At 52.8% G+C, this 15,354-nt stretch overlaps 2 protein-coding genes across 2 annotated transcripts in view; one reads left to right on the top strand and one right to left on the bottom strand.

Moving 5' to 3' along the window:
* C2cd2 (C2 calcium dependent domain containing 2) overlaps positions 1-12,916 on the top strand; it is a 59,761-nt gene extending 46,845 nt beyond the window's left edge. Inside the window, exons 13-15 of the mRNA XM_042687205.1 lie at positions 1,259-1,386; positions 3,181-3,499; positions 10,235-12,916. Of these exons, the coding sequence (XP_042543139.1) occupies positions 1,259-1,386; positions 3,181-3,499; positions 10,235-10,458 (671 nt within the window). The 3' untranslated portion in view covers positions 10,459-12,916. The remainder of the gene's footprint in view (positions 1-1,258; positions 1,387-3,180; positions 3,500-10,234) is intronic.
* On the bottom strand, positions 4,530-5,023 carry LOC122114303 (mitochondrial import receptor subunit TOM6 homolog). The gene has a single exon (XM_042687365.1). The coding sequence runs from the start codon at positions 5,021-5,023 to the stop codon at positions 4,799-4,801; it is 225 nt and encodes a 74-aa protein (XP_042543299.1). The 3' UTR covers positions 4,530-4,798.
* Positions 12,917-15,354: the final 2,438 nt, after the last annotated feature.

Raw genomic sequence — 15,354 nt, 5'->3', positions numbered from 1 at the left:
GCTCCTTTTCACCTCCTGCTCTGCCATCTTTTTTTTTTTTTTTTTGTCAGTCCTTGAGCTTGAACTCAGGGCCTGGGTGCTGTCCTCGAACATTTTTGCTCTACTGCTTTGAGCCACAGCATGACTTCCATTTTTTTGGTGGTTAATTTTGAGATAAGAGTCTCATGGACTTTCCTGCTTGGGCTGGTTCGAACCACGATCCTCAGATCTCAACCTCCTAGGTAACTAGGATTACAGGTGTGAGCCACCAGCACCTGGCCTGGTCTGCCATCTCTAACTGCCTTAGCAGAATGCTGTAAGCTACAACATGGGCTGTGGCACCCGGTGCTGCTGCCTACCTGGTTGCCTAAATGAAGGAGTCATTTTTTATTTTAAGTAAGAGAATCTGCCTCTTAGGGCCTAGAGATGAACAACTCTTCCACTATGATGGGTCCACAGACACCTACAGAAGACAACAGCCGGTGTGGGTGAAGTGTGATCGTTGTCAGCTGGCCCTTCCCAGCTCTGATTGCCATTCTGTGTTTCACCACTCTTAGGAAGAAGGAAGAGCTATATGCCTTTCAAAAATCAAAGCCTGAGCCAGGCGCCGTGGCTCACGCCTGTAATCCTAGTTACTCAGGAGGCTGAGATCTGATGATCACAGTTCAAAGCCAGCCCAGACAGGAAAGTCCATGAGACTCTTAACTCTAATATGCTGCCAGAAAACTGGAAGTGGCGCTGTGGCTCAAGTGGTAGAGTGCTCACCTTGAGCTGAAGAGAGGAAGGACAGTGCCCAGGCCCAGAGTTCAAGCCACGACTGAAAAAGAAGTCAAAACCTTCTAAAATTCTGAAGATTTAGTCATTCTTTACTATTGTCATTTTCATCAACCCTATGGATGACAGTCCTCCACTTAACCCATAACAGAACACATGAATCTTAAGTAGATACTTCAGTGAGGGACCACCCAGGGGTTCAAGTTGTAGATCAAGCCTGGTTAACCAACCGGTCCACAAGTCACATGTGACTTGTCACTCATTTTATGAATAAAGTTTTATTGAAAGCTAGCCATGCCTGTTCATTCCACATGGCCTCTGTCTGCTTTCACTCCTCAAAACATGATGGGTGAGTTGTTGCAGAGGCTGGTAGCCTGCAAAACCTAGACTACTTACTCTCTGGCCCTTTGTAGAAAATGTTTGCCAAGCACCGGTTATAGACCATTTCCATTAGCCCGAAGTTCTCCTGTTTGCTAGTGAACTCAGCACTATCTTTCTCCGGCAGAGTTGTTGGTGTTGAACGGCTCAGACCCAGTGGCTGAAGTTGCCATTCGCCAACTCAGTGAATCGTCCAAGCTGAAGCTCAAGTCCCCCCGGAAGAAAAGTACTATCATCATTTCAGGGATCTCCAAGGTACAGTCAACTTGGCTGCTCAGCCTCTTCCCCTGTGAGGGAGTCTGTTCACATACCCAACCAACACGTGAAACCCTTCTTTCCCATTATGTCAAATGGTATCCGCCCCCCAACAAGGCAGCTTGGTGGTCTTATGATGCACAGGTAATCCTGTTTATGAAGGAAATGTGCAAGGTCCTGGCCCGTGATGCTTTGCATGTGGATGGTGGGTAGATCGTTTGTATGGTGTGAGACTTCCCTCGGCTACAGGCGATGCTTTCAGGGAACTGCCCAGCCGCTGTTTTGCCCGTTACCCATATCTAAAGCGTTTTAATTTTTGCAATGAATGTACATTTTGATATCAGAGACAAAGAAAGGTTATTGTCTAGAATGCTCCATCCCCACTCCTTCCTTCCTCCCGCTTGTGATGTCTGTGGTTCTACATGCCCCACCCCCAGCAGAGGAGGGAAACCAGGCTGCAGGGCAGGCCAGCTCTTGAGACCAGGGGCCACACAGACTCAGGCTCCTTCTTTTTTTTTTTTTTGGTCCGATCGTGGGGCCTGAACTCTGGGCCTGGGCGCTGTCCCTCAGCCCTTCAGCTCAAGGCTAGCACTCTACCACTTGAGCCACAGTGCCACTTCCGGCTTTTTTTTTCTGCTTATGTGGTGCTGAGGAATCGAACCCAGGGCCTCATACATGCAAGGCAAGCGGTCTACCACTGAGCTACCTTCCCAGCCTTCAGGCTCTTTTTTGATCCTTGCAGATATACACGTGGAGGGGTGGTTGAGAGGTTTTGTTTACAGTGAGACAGAGAGGAAGAAATTTAGCACGTGGACTGGTCACTGAAAGGGTGGACAGGAGCGATACTGATACCAAAACAGAATGCCTGAGTCTCCATTGCACCCTGGGCACCAAGCTCAAAGGGTAGCCTTGGACATCAGCGGGGTGGGCCGAGTCTCTTCTTGGTGGCCGCAGCAGCCAGGTGGTCTCTGGGGCCACAGCCCTGATCTGGCTTGCTGTGGTTCCCAACCCTGGCTAAATGAGCAAAACAAGTCCACCAAGAGATGTTTTTCATTGGTGCTCAACGCATCGCCATCTGCATTTGGCCAGCACTAGTGGTACAAGATGCACTGTTGTCAGAAAAGCACGGGTGTCCATCTCATCAAGTAAAGTCAGGTGTCCAGCTGTCACCCAGGTCAAGAGCAGCGTGACTGGCCCCTGAGCAGCCCCCTCCTCCCCAACATCTATGTTCCCACTGAAGCCGCGGCCCTGACTCACCCCACAGGTCCAATGAGTGTCCATGTGTGTTCCCATAGGAATATAATGTAAAGTCTCTAGTGACCCATCACTACTTGAAGGCAGCCTTAAAACACTGTAGGGACAAAGATTAAAAGACTAGGTCTGTTGTGCCTATCTATAATCCCAGTTACTCAGGAGACTGAGATCTGAGGATTGAGGTTTGAAGCCAGCGTGGGCAGGGAAGTCCATGAGACTCATCTCCAGTGAACCACCAAGAAGCCAGAAGTGGAGCTGTGGCTCAGGTGGTAGAGCTCTAGCCTTGAACACAAAAGCTCAGGGACAGCTCCCAGGCCCAGAGTTCAAGCCCCAGGACCAGCACCAAAACCCCCAAACAACTGAGTCTGAAATATCCAAGTTCCGCCCTGTAAAACCCTATGTGCTGCCTTGCATTTCACATGCCGAGCAGCTCAAGCACGCCGCTCTCGAGAGGACGTGAGCAGAGCACTGCCTGCCCTATCTTCCCTGGGTTGGCATTGGCCCTGGCCTCAGCGCCTGACGGTGCCTTCTCCTCCACAGACCTCACTGTCTCAGGACCACGAAGCTGCCCTCATGCTGGACTACGCGGCCTCCATGGGTGACGCCTGCCAGGCGGATGCTGTCCCCGAGCCGGTACCCCCAGCACCCCCAGCACCCCCAGCAGCAGCCTCCCCTGCACAAGACGAGCCCACCCCGGCCCCGCCCGAGCCCCGGGAGAATGAGCTGGACTGCTGGGACCTGGAGAAGGGGTCTCAGGCAGCAGCGTGGTGCAGCCCAGCCCTGCTGGAGACCGATGGAGACGAGCTGTCAGAGAGCTCCCTGAGCGCCTCAGAGCCGGGCACTGCCAAGAAGACCAAAGGTACCTGTCGAGCAGCCCTGGGCCTCCGCGCAGCGGCTTTGCCCTGTCCTGGTTTCCGTGGGAAGTTTGAGTCCTCATCAGCCTCCCTTCCCTTCGTCTTCCATGAGTCCATCCAGCCTCACCCCCTCACTCCTAAACTGCCCTGTACAGAGTGCTCAAGCCCCCCAAAAGCTGTGGGCATTCTGGGGGCTCTTTGTGTGTGTGTGTGTGTGTGTGTGTGTGTGTGTGTGTGTGTGTGTGTGTGTGTGTGTGTGTGTTGGTGAGAGTGGCTACATCACCTCTTGCATTTGGGGCTAGTTTGTGTTCATGCCAAGAGGTACCTCCCCTGCCTGGCTCACTCCTGAGCTAGCCAAGACATCTGAGAGTCATCACAGTCAAGTGTCAAGGTAGCCAGGGGCTCCCAGGAGAACCAGGTAGAGACTGGGGCTTCAGCTGCAGGGCTGGACACTTGTTTGTCCCTCTCAGATTTTTTTCTTCCAGCTTGAGTCAAGCTGAGCCTCACTACATGAACCTCACAGGATCTATAGGAAAGGAAAGCCCTAGAAATGGATCGATTAATTTAATATGTGTGTAGTAATGAGCTCCAATTAACCACTGAAATATATAGATGTATGGATACAGATAAATGAAGAGAAAATGAGAGGACTTCAGACCTCCAAATTCTCAGTGCACCTCCCTGTTCATTCTGAAATGCAAAATCTTCCTTACGCTTTCACAAAACACCTTCCCCCTCCCCTCTCCTCTTTCCTCCCAAGAGTCTCCCTGTGTTCCTGCCTTCGCTGGCCCTTGTTGCTCAGAGCCTCTCCTTCTCTGGCAAGTGGACCAATGCCTTTGGGATGTTGGTTGCACTATGCTGGGGATAGGGCTGTCTCTGATGATGGGGCCCCCCCTTCTCCGGCCCCCCCCTCCCCCCCGCTGTGGATGCAGGGCCTACCTCGGACACCAGCTTTGAGCGTCTGAGAGGGAGAGTGATGTTAGCCAAACAGCTCACTTCACTCCTGGAGCATGACTGCCTCAACCCAAGATTTTCTTTTTTTTTTTTCTGTGTACAGTCTTTATTTCAAATACTTGTTATAACACCATTCTTAATCCTTTAGGACATGAACAAAGATCACCTCCCTGCAGAAACATCACAACTATGTACAGAACTTTTACAGAACCAAGGCAACAAACACTTCAGTGTTAGAAAAGGAAGGAGAAACTTCAGCTGCCATCAAGCATTATCTTGTGGTGGCCATAAACTATACTCTTGTTTTGGAAAGTTTGGGTAGAGCCCAGGAATTCCGATTGTCTACTTGGTTATACTCCTGGCTGAGGTGCCATTAGATCAATGTCACTCAAATTCCTGGCCAGCCACACTCCCGCAGCAAATAGTCCCAAACTGAGGATCAGGTTCCTCCGAAAGTCGTTCCTGTCTGTGGCAAAGCGGTAGACGCCCCGGAGCCAGCCTCCCACGTTGTCTGGAATCTCAGGGGCTTCATTTGCCAGGCTGGCTGCGCTCGCCGCCGCCCCGCTGGAAGCCATAACCGGACTCGCAGCCTCCACACAAACCCGGACCTCTAGTGCCGGTCCTCAACCCAAGATTTTCTAAAATGAGATATTTGGCAGAGATTTTGTTCTAGTTTTTCATCCAGGGTTTTGGTCTTTGTTGTCTTTTCTTTTCTTTCTTTCCTTCCTTCCTTCCTTCCTTCCTTCCTTCCTTCCTTCCTTCCTTCCTTCCTTCCTTCCTTCCTTCCTTCCTTCTTTTCTTTCCTTTCTTTCTCTCTCCCTTCCTTCCTTCTTTCCTTGCTTCCTTGCTTCCTTCCTTCCTTGCTTCCTTCCTTCCTTCCTTCCTTCCTTCCTTCCTTCCTTCCTTCCTTCCTTCCTTCCTTATCGGTTGTCAGGCTTGAATTCTGGGCTGGGTGCTGTCCCTGAGCTCTTTAGCTCAAGGAGAGCACTCCAGCACTTGAGCCACAGCACCACTTCTGGTTTTCTGGTGGTTCATTGGAGATAAGAGTCTCTGGACTTTGCTGCTGGGCTGGCTTTGAACTGTGATCCTCAGATTTCAGCCTCCTGAGTAGCTAGGATTACAGGTGTGAGCCACTGGCACCTGGCTCATTCCAGAGGTTTCTAGAAGATTCCTGTTGAGATGTTGGCAAAAATCCTAGATAAGTCTGTGTTGTGGTTCCCAAGTAGTTTTCATTTCACAACAAAGTCTTTTTGGAAACCGGTACCATGGGAAATAGCGGAGTTTGTGTTGTCTCTGCCATTCTCCGTCTGTGCTCTGAGGTTTGGGGAACTGAGGAAGGGAGGGAGGGGTTGCAGGCAGGGTCTTGATTCTGTTGTCCACTTCCATATGGCTTGGGACTACAAGTGTGTACTTCCATACCCAGGTCTCTCCCTCTCTCTTCTCTGTCTCTCTCTCATTTTCCCTTTCCCTCTCCCTCTCCTTCCCCCTTCCCTCCCCCCCCCCCCCATCAGTACTGGAGTTTGAACTCAGGGCCTGGGCACTGTCTGTGAACTTTTTTGCTCAAGGCTAGTGCTCGACCACTTGAGTCACAGCTCCACATCTGGCTTTTTGGTGGTTAATTAAAGATGAGACTCTCACAGAATTTTCTGTCTAGGTGGCTACCAACCACAGTCCTCAGGTCTCAGCCTCATCAGTAGCTAGGATTACAGGCATGAGCCACTGGTGCCCACCGCCAGTCTTTATTTTCATGTTAGCATGCCACCTGACCCTTTGGTCTTCGCAGGGATTCTGTTCTAGGCTTCTGTTTGGAATCCCCTGGAATTTGGCAGGCTGGCTAGAAATCTAGGTACTGTGATGCTTCGGCTAAGGTTTCCAAAAATAAGTTCATTTTTCTGTCTTGAAAGGAGTGGCAACATTGTTGAACACCAAGAATGGACTTGATACCACTAATCCTCACCTGCAGAAATGCTAGGATAGTAAGTCTTAATGTAATTGCATGACTTACCACAACGGCATCAGGGGAGGTTTTAAAATAATAACTGGGAAAGGAAGAAAGCCTCCCAAATGCCCTGCATTAGCCTCTTTGCATGCACATGTGTGTGTGTGTGTGTGTGTGTGTGTGCATATGTGGAGGCGTGTACGTGTGCACATGCAGGGTGAGTGACCCCAACTCTGACTGTCCTCCATTCTGATGGTGCTCTTGCGTGCTTTTCTTTTTACCTCCTCCGTCTCTGCATCGCGTGCTCATTCCTTTCACTTAAGAGGATCGCTATGCCTACCAGAGTTAATTCCTACACAGTAAGTTATTTTCGACTTATGTTTTTAAATTGCGTGTTACTGTACTATGAGAAAAGCACGTAGAAGGTATAGCAGTGCTCACCCGTAGTCCGAGGTTGCTCCCTGCCCGGCTCCCTGGTGGCTGGATGGGTCCTCGTGGTGCTGCCTACTTTGGAAGGGGTCACCATGGAGTTGTGACGGGGTCAGAGGTCCCTTACAGTGCCTGGAGTCATGGAACCCAGACTGGGGTCGGAGTCCCTCAGTGACCCTCCTGTCCTAATGGTTGGTGCTGCACACGGACCATTCACCGGTCCATTTGACATCTGCAGCTGTTTGGGGGACAACAGCATTGCTCTTGGCTGTTGCGTTCCTGTTTAAAAGACTTTAAGACATTTATGTATTTGTTTTTGTGGGTTTGCTTTGCTAGTGCTGGTGCTTGAACTCAGTGCCTTGTGCTCTTGCTTGGCTTTCTTGCTCCAGTTGGCACTCTGCCACTTGAACCACATCTCCACTTCTGGCTTTTGGCTGGTCAATTTGGGAGAAGAGTCCCATGGACTTTTCTTCCCAGACTGCTTTCTAACCTCAGATCCCAGCCCCCTGAGTAGCTGGAGTTAAAGGAATGAGTCAGTGGCGCCCAGTTTAAAACACACTTCAATTAGCTATTTATAGCCCTTCAGGATCATACAGACAAGTAAGATGCATTTAGAAGAAGGTTTAATTCTGTCGTGAATTTGTATATCAGCTTTTTTGTTAAGCCGTACTTGAGTTTTCAACTCAGTGCCTTCTGCTTGCTAGGCAGGGCCTGTACCAAGGGAAGAATTCTTAATTCTTTCTCTCCTCTCTACCCCTTGTTTAAAAACCTTGGTTATTTTATACTAACATAAGCCTCAGGTTTCATACAACTTCTCTCTAAATTGTATTGTTACTGTTACCATCTCCATTTTATCTTATATTAATTTCCTTTTTCGTCCTTTTTAGTTCCTGTCATGGGGTTTGAACTCAGGATCTCCAACTCTTGCTTGGCTTTTTTTTTTTTTTTTTCACTCTGCCACCTCTGGCTTCTTGTTGGTTAATGAGAGATAAGATTCTCTTGGGTGGGGCTGGGAAGATGGCTCAGTGGTAGAGTGCTTGCCTTGCATGCATGAAGCCCTGGGTTCGATTCCTCAGCACCACATAAGCAAAAAGAAAAAAGCCGGAAGTGGCACTGTGGCTCAAGTGGTAGAGCGCTAGCCTTGAGCTGAAGAGCTGAGGGACAGCGCCCAGGCCCAGAGTTCAGGCCCCATGACTGGAACCAAAAAAAAAAAAAAAAAAAGATTCTCTTAGGTTTGTCTGCCTAGGCTAGCTTTGAACCATGATCCTTAGATCTCAGTCTCCTGAGTAGCTAGGATGACAGGCGTGAGCCACTGGTGCCTGACTATTAATCATCTTAATCATAGAAATTTTGGGGTCCATGTGGCCATCTGGCACATGCAGAGAGTGTGCAGTGTTCACGTCACTGCACGGGACTAGAATTAGCATTCCCTTCTCCTTAAACATGAAAAAAAGGGCGTTGAGTAATACACACCTACGCACACGGTGTCTGTGGCCTCATCAAATGTACACAGTAGGAGCTGACCAAATCCAGCCTTTCATGTTTTCATCGATGTGTTTGGAGCCTTGTCACACAGTGTGTGCTTTATTCTGCTGTGGTGACAGCTGTGCTGCAGAATGCAGGTGGAGTTTAGTCCTGTAGACTGTGTCTGGGCCTCCTCCACCCCGCCTCCCCATGCCCACCCCTGGGCCTCCTCCACCCCGCCTCCCCTGTCCATCCCTGGGCCTCCTCCACCCTGCCTCCCCCTGCCCATCCCTGGGCCTCCTCCACCCTGCCTCCCCCTGCCCATCCCTGGGCCTCCTCCACCTGCCTCCCCTGCCCGGCCTGAGCTCACTTTTCGACTCTGGCACTCTTCCGCTGCATGGGAGGGAGTTGAGGCGGGGTGCGGATCTGGTCCCGCCCGGGTGGCAGAGGAGGTGGTGTGGGTCACTGGTCAGGAGCCACAGCTCACAGTGATGGGCACTGAACTCGCCCTTCTGCCCAGTGCAGCAGGTTCCGTGGGCTCAGAATCACACGCCATCATCTTCTGAGCAGCTGTGGTGTCCGCTGGCATCTTCCAGAGGAACGGGGCCCTCAGGCTGGGGTAGGGAATTGGCGTTGTTGAGTGTGAGGCCGAGAGGCCCGTGGCAGGTTGACGGGACAGGTCGGCAGTTTGGCAGGTGGGAGACTCAGGCAGGAGCTGCTGTCACAGTCTTGAGGCTTCAGGTTTTGCTTTTTAAGTCCTTCCGCTGATTGGGCTAGGCCCACCCACTTAATCTGGGATAATTTCCTTTCCTTACCAGCCACTGCACAATTCACCTACACAGCAGCACCTAGACTAGCGTTTGACTGAGTCCCTGAGCACCGGGGCCGAGTCGGTACAGACACTGGACTTCCTAGGCAAGCTGTCAGACGGGTTGATTCCCAAGAGCCAGCAGGACACACTGTCACCTGTGCCAACCCCAGAGCTGGGGATGGCTGTGCCCTGGTCACCAAGCAAAGCGTGGTAACTGTGTGAGCTGTGTGGCAGCCAGGTTTAAACAGACTTTTTAGAATTGTTTCGGGGCAAGCCCTGGATTTGATCCCCAGCACCGACAAGAAACAAAACAACAAAGCCTGTGGCTTAGAAGAGAAAGCTGGATGAGCTGGGGGGGTGCCAGCTCTCCTACATGGCTGATCCTGGGGTGCCTTGCCCTTCCCCAACACCTCTCCAGAGCTAGGATGGTTCCAGAATCATGCTCCAGCCTGTGTTGGGCCACAGGCCATGCTGAATGGCCCTCCCCAGGGAGCAGACATCTGGCTGCCTTGCTTGAGGACAGTTGCTGGGCCTGGGAACAGGGGCTTCAGAGCCATCGTGGCCAGTGGGCGCCCCAGGCCCACACAAATCAGTGTCGCCTCCTCAAAACTCACATTCTTATTTGTGAGCTGGGCCCTGGCTCCCCCCTCCCCTCCTGCCTGCCCCCTACCCGCCTGGCTTTGAGTAGCACCTGGCAGACACCTGCAGAATTCCAACCCACCCCACCATGTGCCCTCCGTGCCTAAAGCCAGAGTGACTGTGCACAACAGGGCGCAGTCCCGTGCCCAGCAGAGAAAGCAAGACATCCGCCCCAAAATAACCAGCAACACATGGAGTTGTGGCTCAGATGGTCAAGGGCCAGCCTGTCAAGTGCGAGACCCTGAGTTCAAACCCCAGTACCACTAAAGCCTTATTGTCTGATAGTTCCAGCTAGAGTAAATGCAGTCCATTCTCCCAACTTTCCAGCTCCTCTGAGGTAGGAAGTTCAGCCTCATGTCAGCCCCACGGCTGCTGACTGAGGTAGTTTCTTAGGCAGTCAGTGTCAGGCGCCTTTCCAGAGCTACCGCAGGCCCGCTATCTCCCCTGCTTTCTCCCCCAGCGCCCACCCCACCCTGCTCTGACCGCCCGTCCTCCCTCTTGCAGGAGGAATGCTGAAGAGAGGCGCCAAGTTGTTCTTCCGCCGGCGGCACCAGCATAAAGACCCGGGCATGAGCCAGTCGCACAATGACCTCGTGTTCCTGCAGCAGCCCGAGGAGCCCCGCGCGAGGAAGGGAGCCACCCTCACCAGGCTCCTCAACAGGAAGCTGCTCTCCAGGCACCGAAGCAAGAACACCATGAACAGCAGCCCCCAGGAGCCCTGCGCCTAGCTGCGCCCCCTGGCGGCTGGAGCTCAGATGTGATGGCCCCGCCAGGGGATGGAAGGGCGGGTCATCTGCTGGTATAGCTTGGTTGTTTCCAACCACCTCGTCTTTTACAGGGAAAAGGCCGCCTGCCACTGCAGCCAGGAGCCTCCCCTAGGCTGGACTGGGGAAGGCTGTTGCGGCCCCAGTGATAGGCTTAGAGGGACTTGTGTGGGGAGGAGGCTGCGAGCAGGGAGGGGTGAGGGGGCGCAGCTCTGGCGTAGGGCTGCGTGCTCCACACGGTGTCCTGAGGAGCAGGTGCCTCTGGTGGTTGCTGTGAGTGAGACCCAGATCACCTGTTCCGACTCGCTGCTTAGAATGAAAGCGTGGGCCTGGCAGCAAGGATGGGCCGGTGCAACCCGGGCGGCTCCTTGGTGGAGACAGTGCTTTATGCTGGGAGCTGAGAGGTGTCGACAAGGCAAGAAGGGATCCGCCTTTAGCATGAGCCATAGAACTTGAAAACATATGCAAACACTAAGTAAGTGCTAAGCCCGGCGTGAGGAGCACTTCTGGAGGTTACCAGGAATGCGCATGCCGGGCACCTCCGCAGATGCCCATGGGAGCCCTGCGCTTGTCTCCTGCGCTTGGCCGCTCGCTGCTGAGCCACAGCTGTCAGGCATCCACCTTCCAGCCGCCTCCCATGGCAAGCTGATACGGGACGCCAGGAGCAGCAGTGCGCAGTCATTCGGAAAAGGACACACGCGCGCACACACATGCACGCACACACACACACAACACAGGTGTTTGCCAAATATTGCCATCAGCCAAACCAAGTAGTTCTCGAGTCATAGAGGAAATACTTTTGACTCTCAGGTACCACCCAGTCTTAGGAATGGAGGTTTTAACAAATGGGCGAGGTGCGCGTGTGATTCTTCACAATTCTACTGTGAACACGCCCTGGCCATGTTTGCGGGAGACCTTGCTTCTGGTCTCCAGTGGGAGAAGAATGGGCCTGGAACACAGCTTCAATATGAACACGCATGAGTACGCTTGCTGAAGAGCACCTTGCATCGGGGTCAGGCGTGGCTGTCCGTAAGATTCATGTCCTTCCCATGAGACTGAAGAGGCTGACCTGGAAACCCGCCTCTGTCATGGGTGTGAAATTGGCTCACTCCTTAAGACAGGCACTTTTATTAATCCTCCAACAAATCTATCACAGGTAATAGAGCCATCGGTGAGCAAAAACTCCTTTATGAAAGCCAGAATTAGAGTTTTTCTTTTCTGTTTTTGAGGGTAAGATTGGAAAGCTACATAAGGAATTTTGCCTTCTGATAAATGTGAGAAACTTGCTGGGTATCTTGGGGCATCCTTCCATTCAGGTACTTGGGAGGCTGGGGCAGCAGGGTTTTGGGTTTGGGGCCTGCACTGTATAGCGAGCTCAGGTTTAGCAAAGTCCTGCTGAAGCAAAAAAAGGAACAAGGGGAATTTGTTTATCAAGTGACTTGGAAGTGACTTGCAACGCGCTTTGTTTTGGAAGCTGGCATTCTGATGTCAGTCACTCGGGGGGACTATCGAGTGTAGCTATGGGAGCTTGAAAGGCAGGTGGCACGTGAGGTCCTGTGGTGAGCAGAAACTGTGCCACACGGGTTGATTCTGAGGAGAGCGTGTGCAGGCTCACACCCAGTGAGGGCCTCAGCACAGGTCCAGCCTTGCATCTGAGGGGCTTGGGAGGAGACCTGTTTCGCATCAGAGGCTGACTTCTCCCACTAAGCCTCCCCACAAGAATTGTAGGATTTTTTTTTAACCAGGGATGTTCAACGCTATAGAATTTATATATTTGGTTTTTAAGTAGGCAAGTTCAAGTTACTCACATGTGAGGTACAGAATTTTAGGGTGTACGTTCTCTCAAAACCAAACAAAAGCAAATGCTTTTAGCCACCCTGTTCCCGGCTCCTGTGTGCGAGGCTCTCCTTCCCTGGGTGTACTAGCAGGGTCTCCACCAAATACACAACACTCACAGAGTGGGGGGGGGGGAGCAGGGGCCTCAGGGAGCACTGGGAAAATGGGCCGCGGACACTGAAGCTCCTCCCAGCTGTCTATGCAGGTCTGCTTTTTCATGGTGCAGCACATTTGTGCAAGAGCAAGTGTCATTCAAGGTGAAGATGGAGGGAACTTACGCATCAGATGCTAACACTCACATGCGCCTCACCTTTCACCCTTGCCTCTCATATAAGCTTTAAGGGGTGTCTGTCCTGGCGGGATTTTTCTGAGGAGTGCTATTTCAAAAGCAGTTCCTTGGGGACACTAATCTAGGCGTGGTTCGTCACTCTGGAGGCTGGTGTTCAGGTTGTGAGCTGGCCACCTGTCTCTTCTACTCTGTTTAAGGTTGTACCGTGTCCTCTGTGGAGGTATGAAATGGAGCTTTAAGTGTGTGTGTGTGTGTGTGTGTGTACAGATGTAGCAATAAAAAAGATCTTTTTCCAACCGAAAACCTGCTGTGGGAAAGGGGACTTGGACAGAGCACTTTATTTTAATCAAGTTTAAGTCCAGAGCCAGCCCTGGTCTCCCCCACTCCCCCTCTCCCTCCCCCCCCCCCCCCCCCCCCCCCCGCCTCCCTGGCCAGCCGCAGCTGACCCATTACGAGTCAGGTGCTGGTGTAGGCGCACTGGGCTGGGTGCTTGTGTGGTATACTGGCACTTTCCAAGCTGGAAGGGAAATGTGTGCGCGTGGCTCTCACCCCCAGCAGGTGTGTTCAGGACAGGTCCACTCAAGGCGGGCCATGCGGAGCCCTTGGGCCTGACAGGTAGAAACAGGTCTCAGCACCACCCCCACCCCACCTCTGTGCTGGGCCCCCTCCACTGGCCAGACTAGCCAAGACGCGATTGCCAGAGACCCCATCAGATCCCGCAAAGCAAGCTTGGGCCCTCCTGGCGGTGCACAGACACGTGGACTTGGAGTTTGTGCTTTTCTCCCCCAATGTCAGGTCAAACCCACATTTCCAAAAGGGAAGAAAGCCAGTGTCCTCCCCGTACACAGGAAGGTTTGGGTAGAGGCTGCCTGGCGCCCCCGCTCCCTGACTGTGATTGTATTCCTTGGCAGCACTTTAGGAATGGGGGCGGCTCTGCATGAGGCACCCGGGCTCCCGGCATGTTCCTTTGGAGAGGTGAGGCCAGACTGTGAACCATGTCTGAAAGAAATAAATGTACACATGAAACACCACACATGGCGCCCGTGTTTCCCTGTGTCCTCCTGGGCTTCTGGCCCGCTGGCTAACGTGGAAAGCTGCAACATCCTTTATTCTTTGGGAAGGGGCTTGAACTCTGGGCCCGGGCGCTGTCCCTCCGCTCTTCAGCTCAAGGTGAGCGCTCTACCACTTGAGCCAGTGTCACTTCTGGTTTTCTGGTGGTTCATTGGAGATAAGACTCTCACAGACTTTACTATCCAGCCTGGCTTTGAACCGAGATCCTCAGGATCTCAGCCTCCAGAGTAGCTAGGATTAAAGGTGTGAGCCACTGGCACCTGGCTCCTTTTTTTTTTTTTTAATGCAGACTGGAGCTCAGGCGCTCTCCGCGGCTGTGAGCCTTGCAGCTCCTCCCTCCCCTTTCAGGTGCTTTGTGGTTGGGAGCAAAGACATGTCCACTTGGGTGTTTGGAGCCGAGCGCTGGGACAACCTCATTTACTACGCACTGGGGGACTGGGGGGGGGATCCTCAAATTCAAGGAGCTTGAATTTAAGGCCTCATGCCTTTACTTGGCTTTCTTTGCTCAAGGCTGGTGCTGTACCAATTGAGCCACACCTCTACTTTGGGCTTTTGGGTGGCTAATTGGAGATTGCCCTGTTGGTATGGGGTCGAGGTTTGGGGCCCAGATCACCACAGAGAGCAGTTCCAGGACCTTTCGGGGATTTGTGAGGAACAATGGGTGCTGCGAGCTGGGGTTGATTTGGCCCAGGCCGGCGGCAGAGCCCCGCGTGCTGTGGGGGTGCATCTGGGAGGGAAATAGAGAGGGGAGAGGGAGGGTGACCTATGGTGCTTGTCACCCTTGGGAGTCTGCTGTGGGACCCATGTGATCCACTAAGACCTGTGCTCGGCCCTTAGGGGTGAAGGCAGGAGAGTGCTGAGCGAGCCCCCGGACCCTGCTGCCCGTGTCCTACCAAAGCAGGCGGCCTGCACGGTGCAGGAGATGGGAGTTGGCTTGCAGGGCGTGGCGGCCGTGTTGGGCGGTGACACTGCAGCCTGCGTGGTGCAGGAGCCCTCACACCACTGGCGGCACCTCCTCTCCTCTGTGGTCACCGGCAAACGCCTGAGGATCTGGAGACCCCTGGAACACTGGGAGATCGGGGGATTCCCCAGCCCCCCTCCTCCTCTCCCCCCTCCACTTCCTCCGAGTCATCCTGACCCGCGCATTCATCTCTGCCAGACAGTGAGTGCATCCAGCATTGAGCTGCCCTTCAATGTTCAAGTCACGCTGGAGCGCGCTTCACACAGCTCGATGTCCGCAGCTGTGGCCAGTGTAGAGGGGCACAGCTCCCACTCCAGACCCCTGCCACACCAGAGCGCCAGGACTATCCTGGGAAACTGAACCGAGCAAACCACATTACGTTTCCCCATTATTATTATGATTATGATTATTATTATCAGGCCAGAACTCTACCACTTGAGCCACAGCTTTGTCTGTGCATGCAGTACTGAGGAATGAACCCAGGGCTTCATGCATGCTGGGCAAGCGCTCTACTGCTAAGCCACATTCCCAGCCCTAGTTTCCCCATTTAAACCAAGAGTGTCATTCACAGGTTGCACTTTGCATTAGTGATGAAAAAAATTGGCCTGGGCTGGGTGCTGGTAGCTCACGCCTATAATCCTAGCTACTCAGGAGGCTGAGATCTGAGGATCGTGGTTCAAAGCCAGCCCGGGCAGGAAAGACC

The sequence above is a fragment of the Dipodomys spectabilis genome, unplaced genomic scaffold (genome assembly GCF_019054845.1).
Source record: "Dipodomys spectabilis isolate Male_0828 unplaced genomic scaffold, ASM1905484v1 ptg000107l, whole genome shotgun sequence".
NCBI classification, from domain to species: domain Eukaryota; kingdom Metazoa; phylum Chordata; class Mammalia; order Rodentia; family Heteromyidae; genus Dipodomys; species Dipodomys spectabilis.
This window is presented reverse-complemented; position numbering and strand designations above follow the sequence as displayed.

Excerpts from the sequence above, each read along its gene's own strand:
- LOC122114303 (XM_042687365.1), bottom strand. The coding sequence starts at position 5,023 with ATGGCTTCCAGCGGGGCGGCGGCGAGCGCAGCCAGCCTGGCAAATGAA.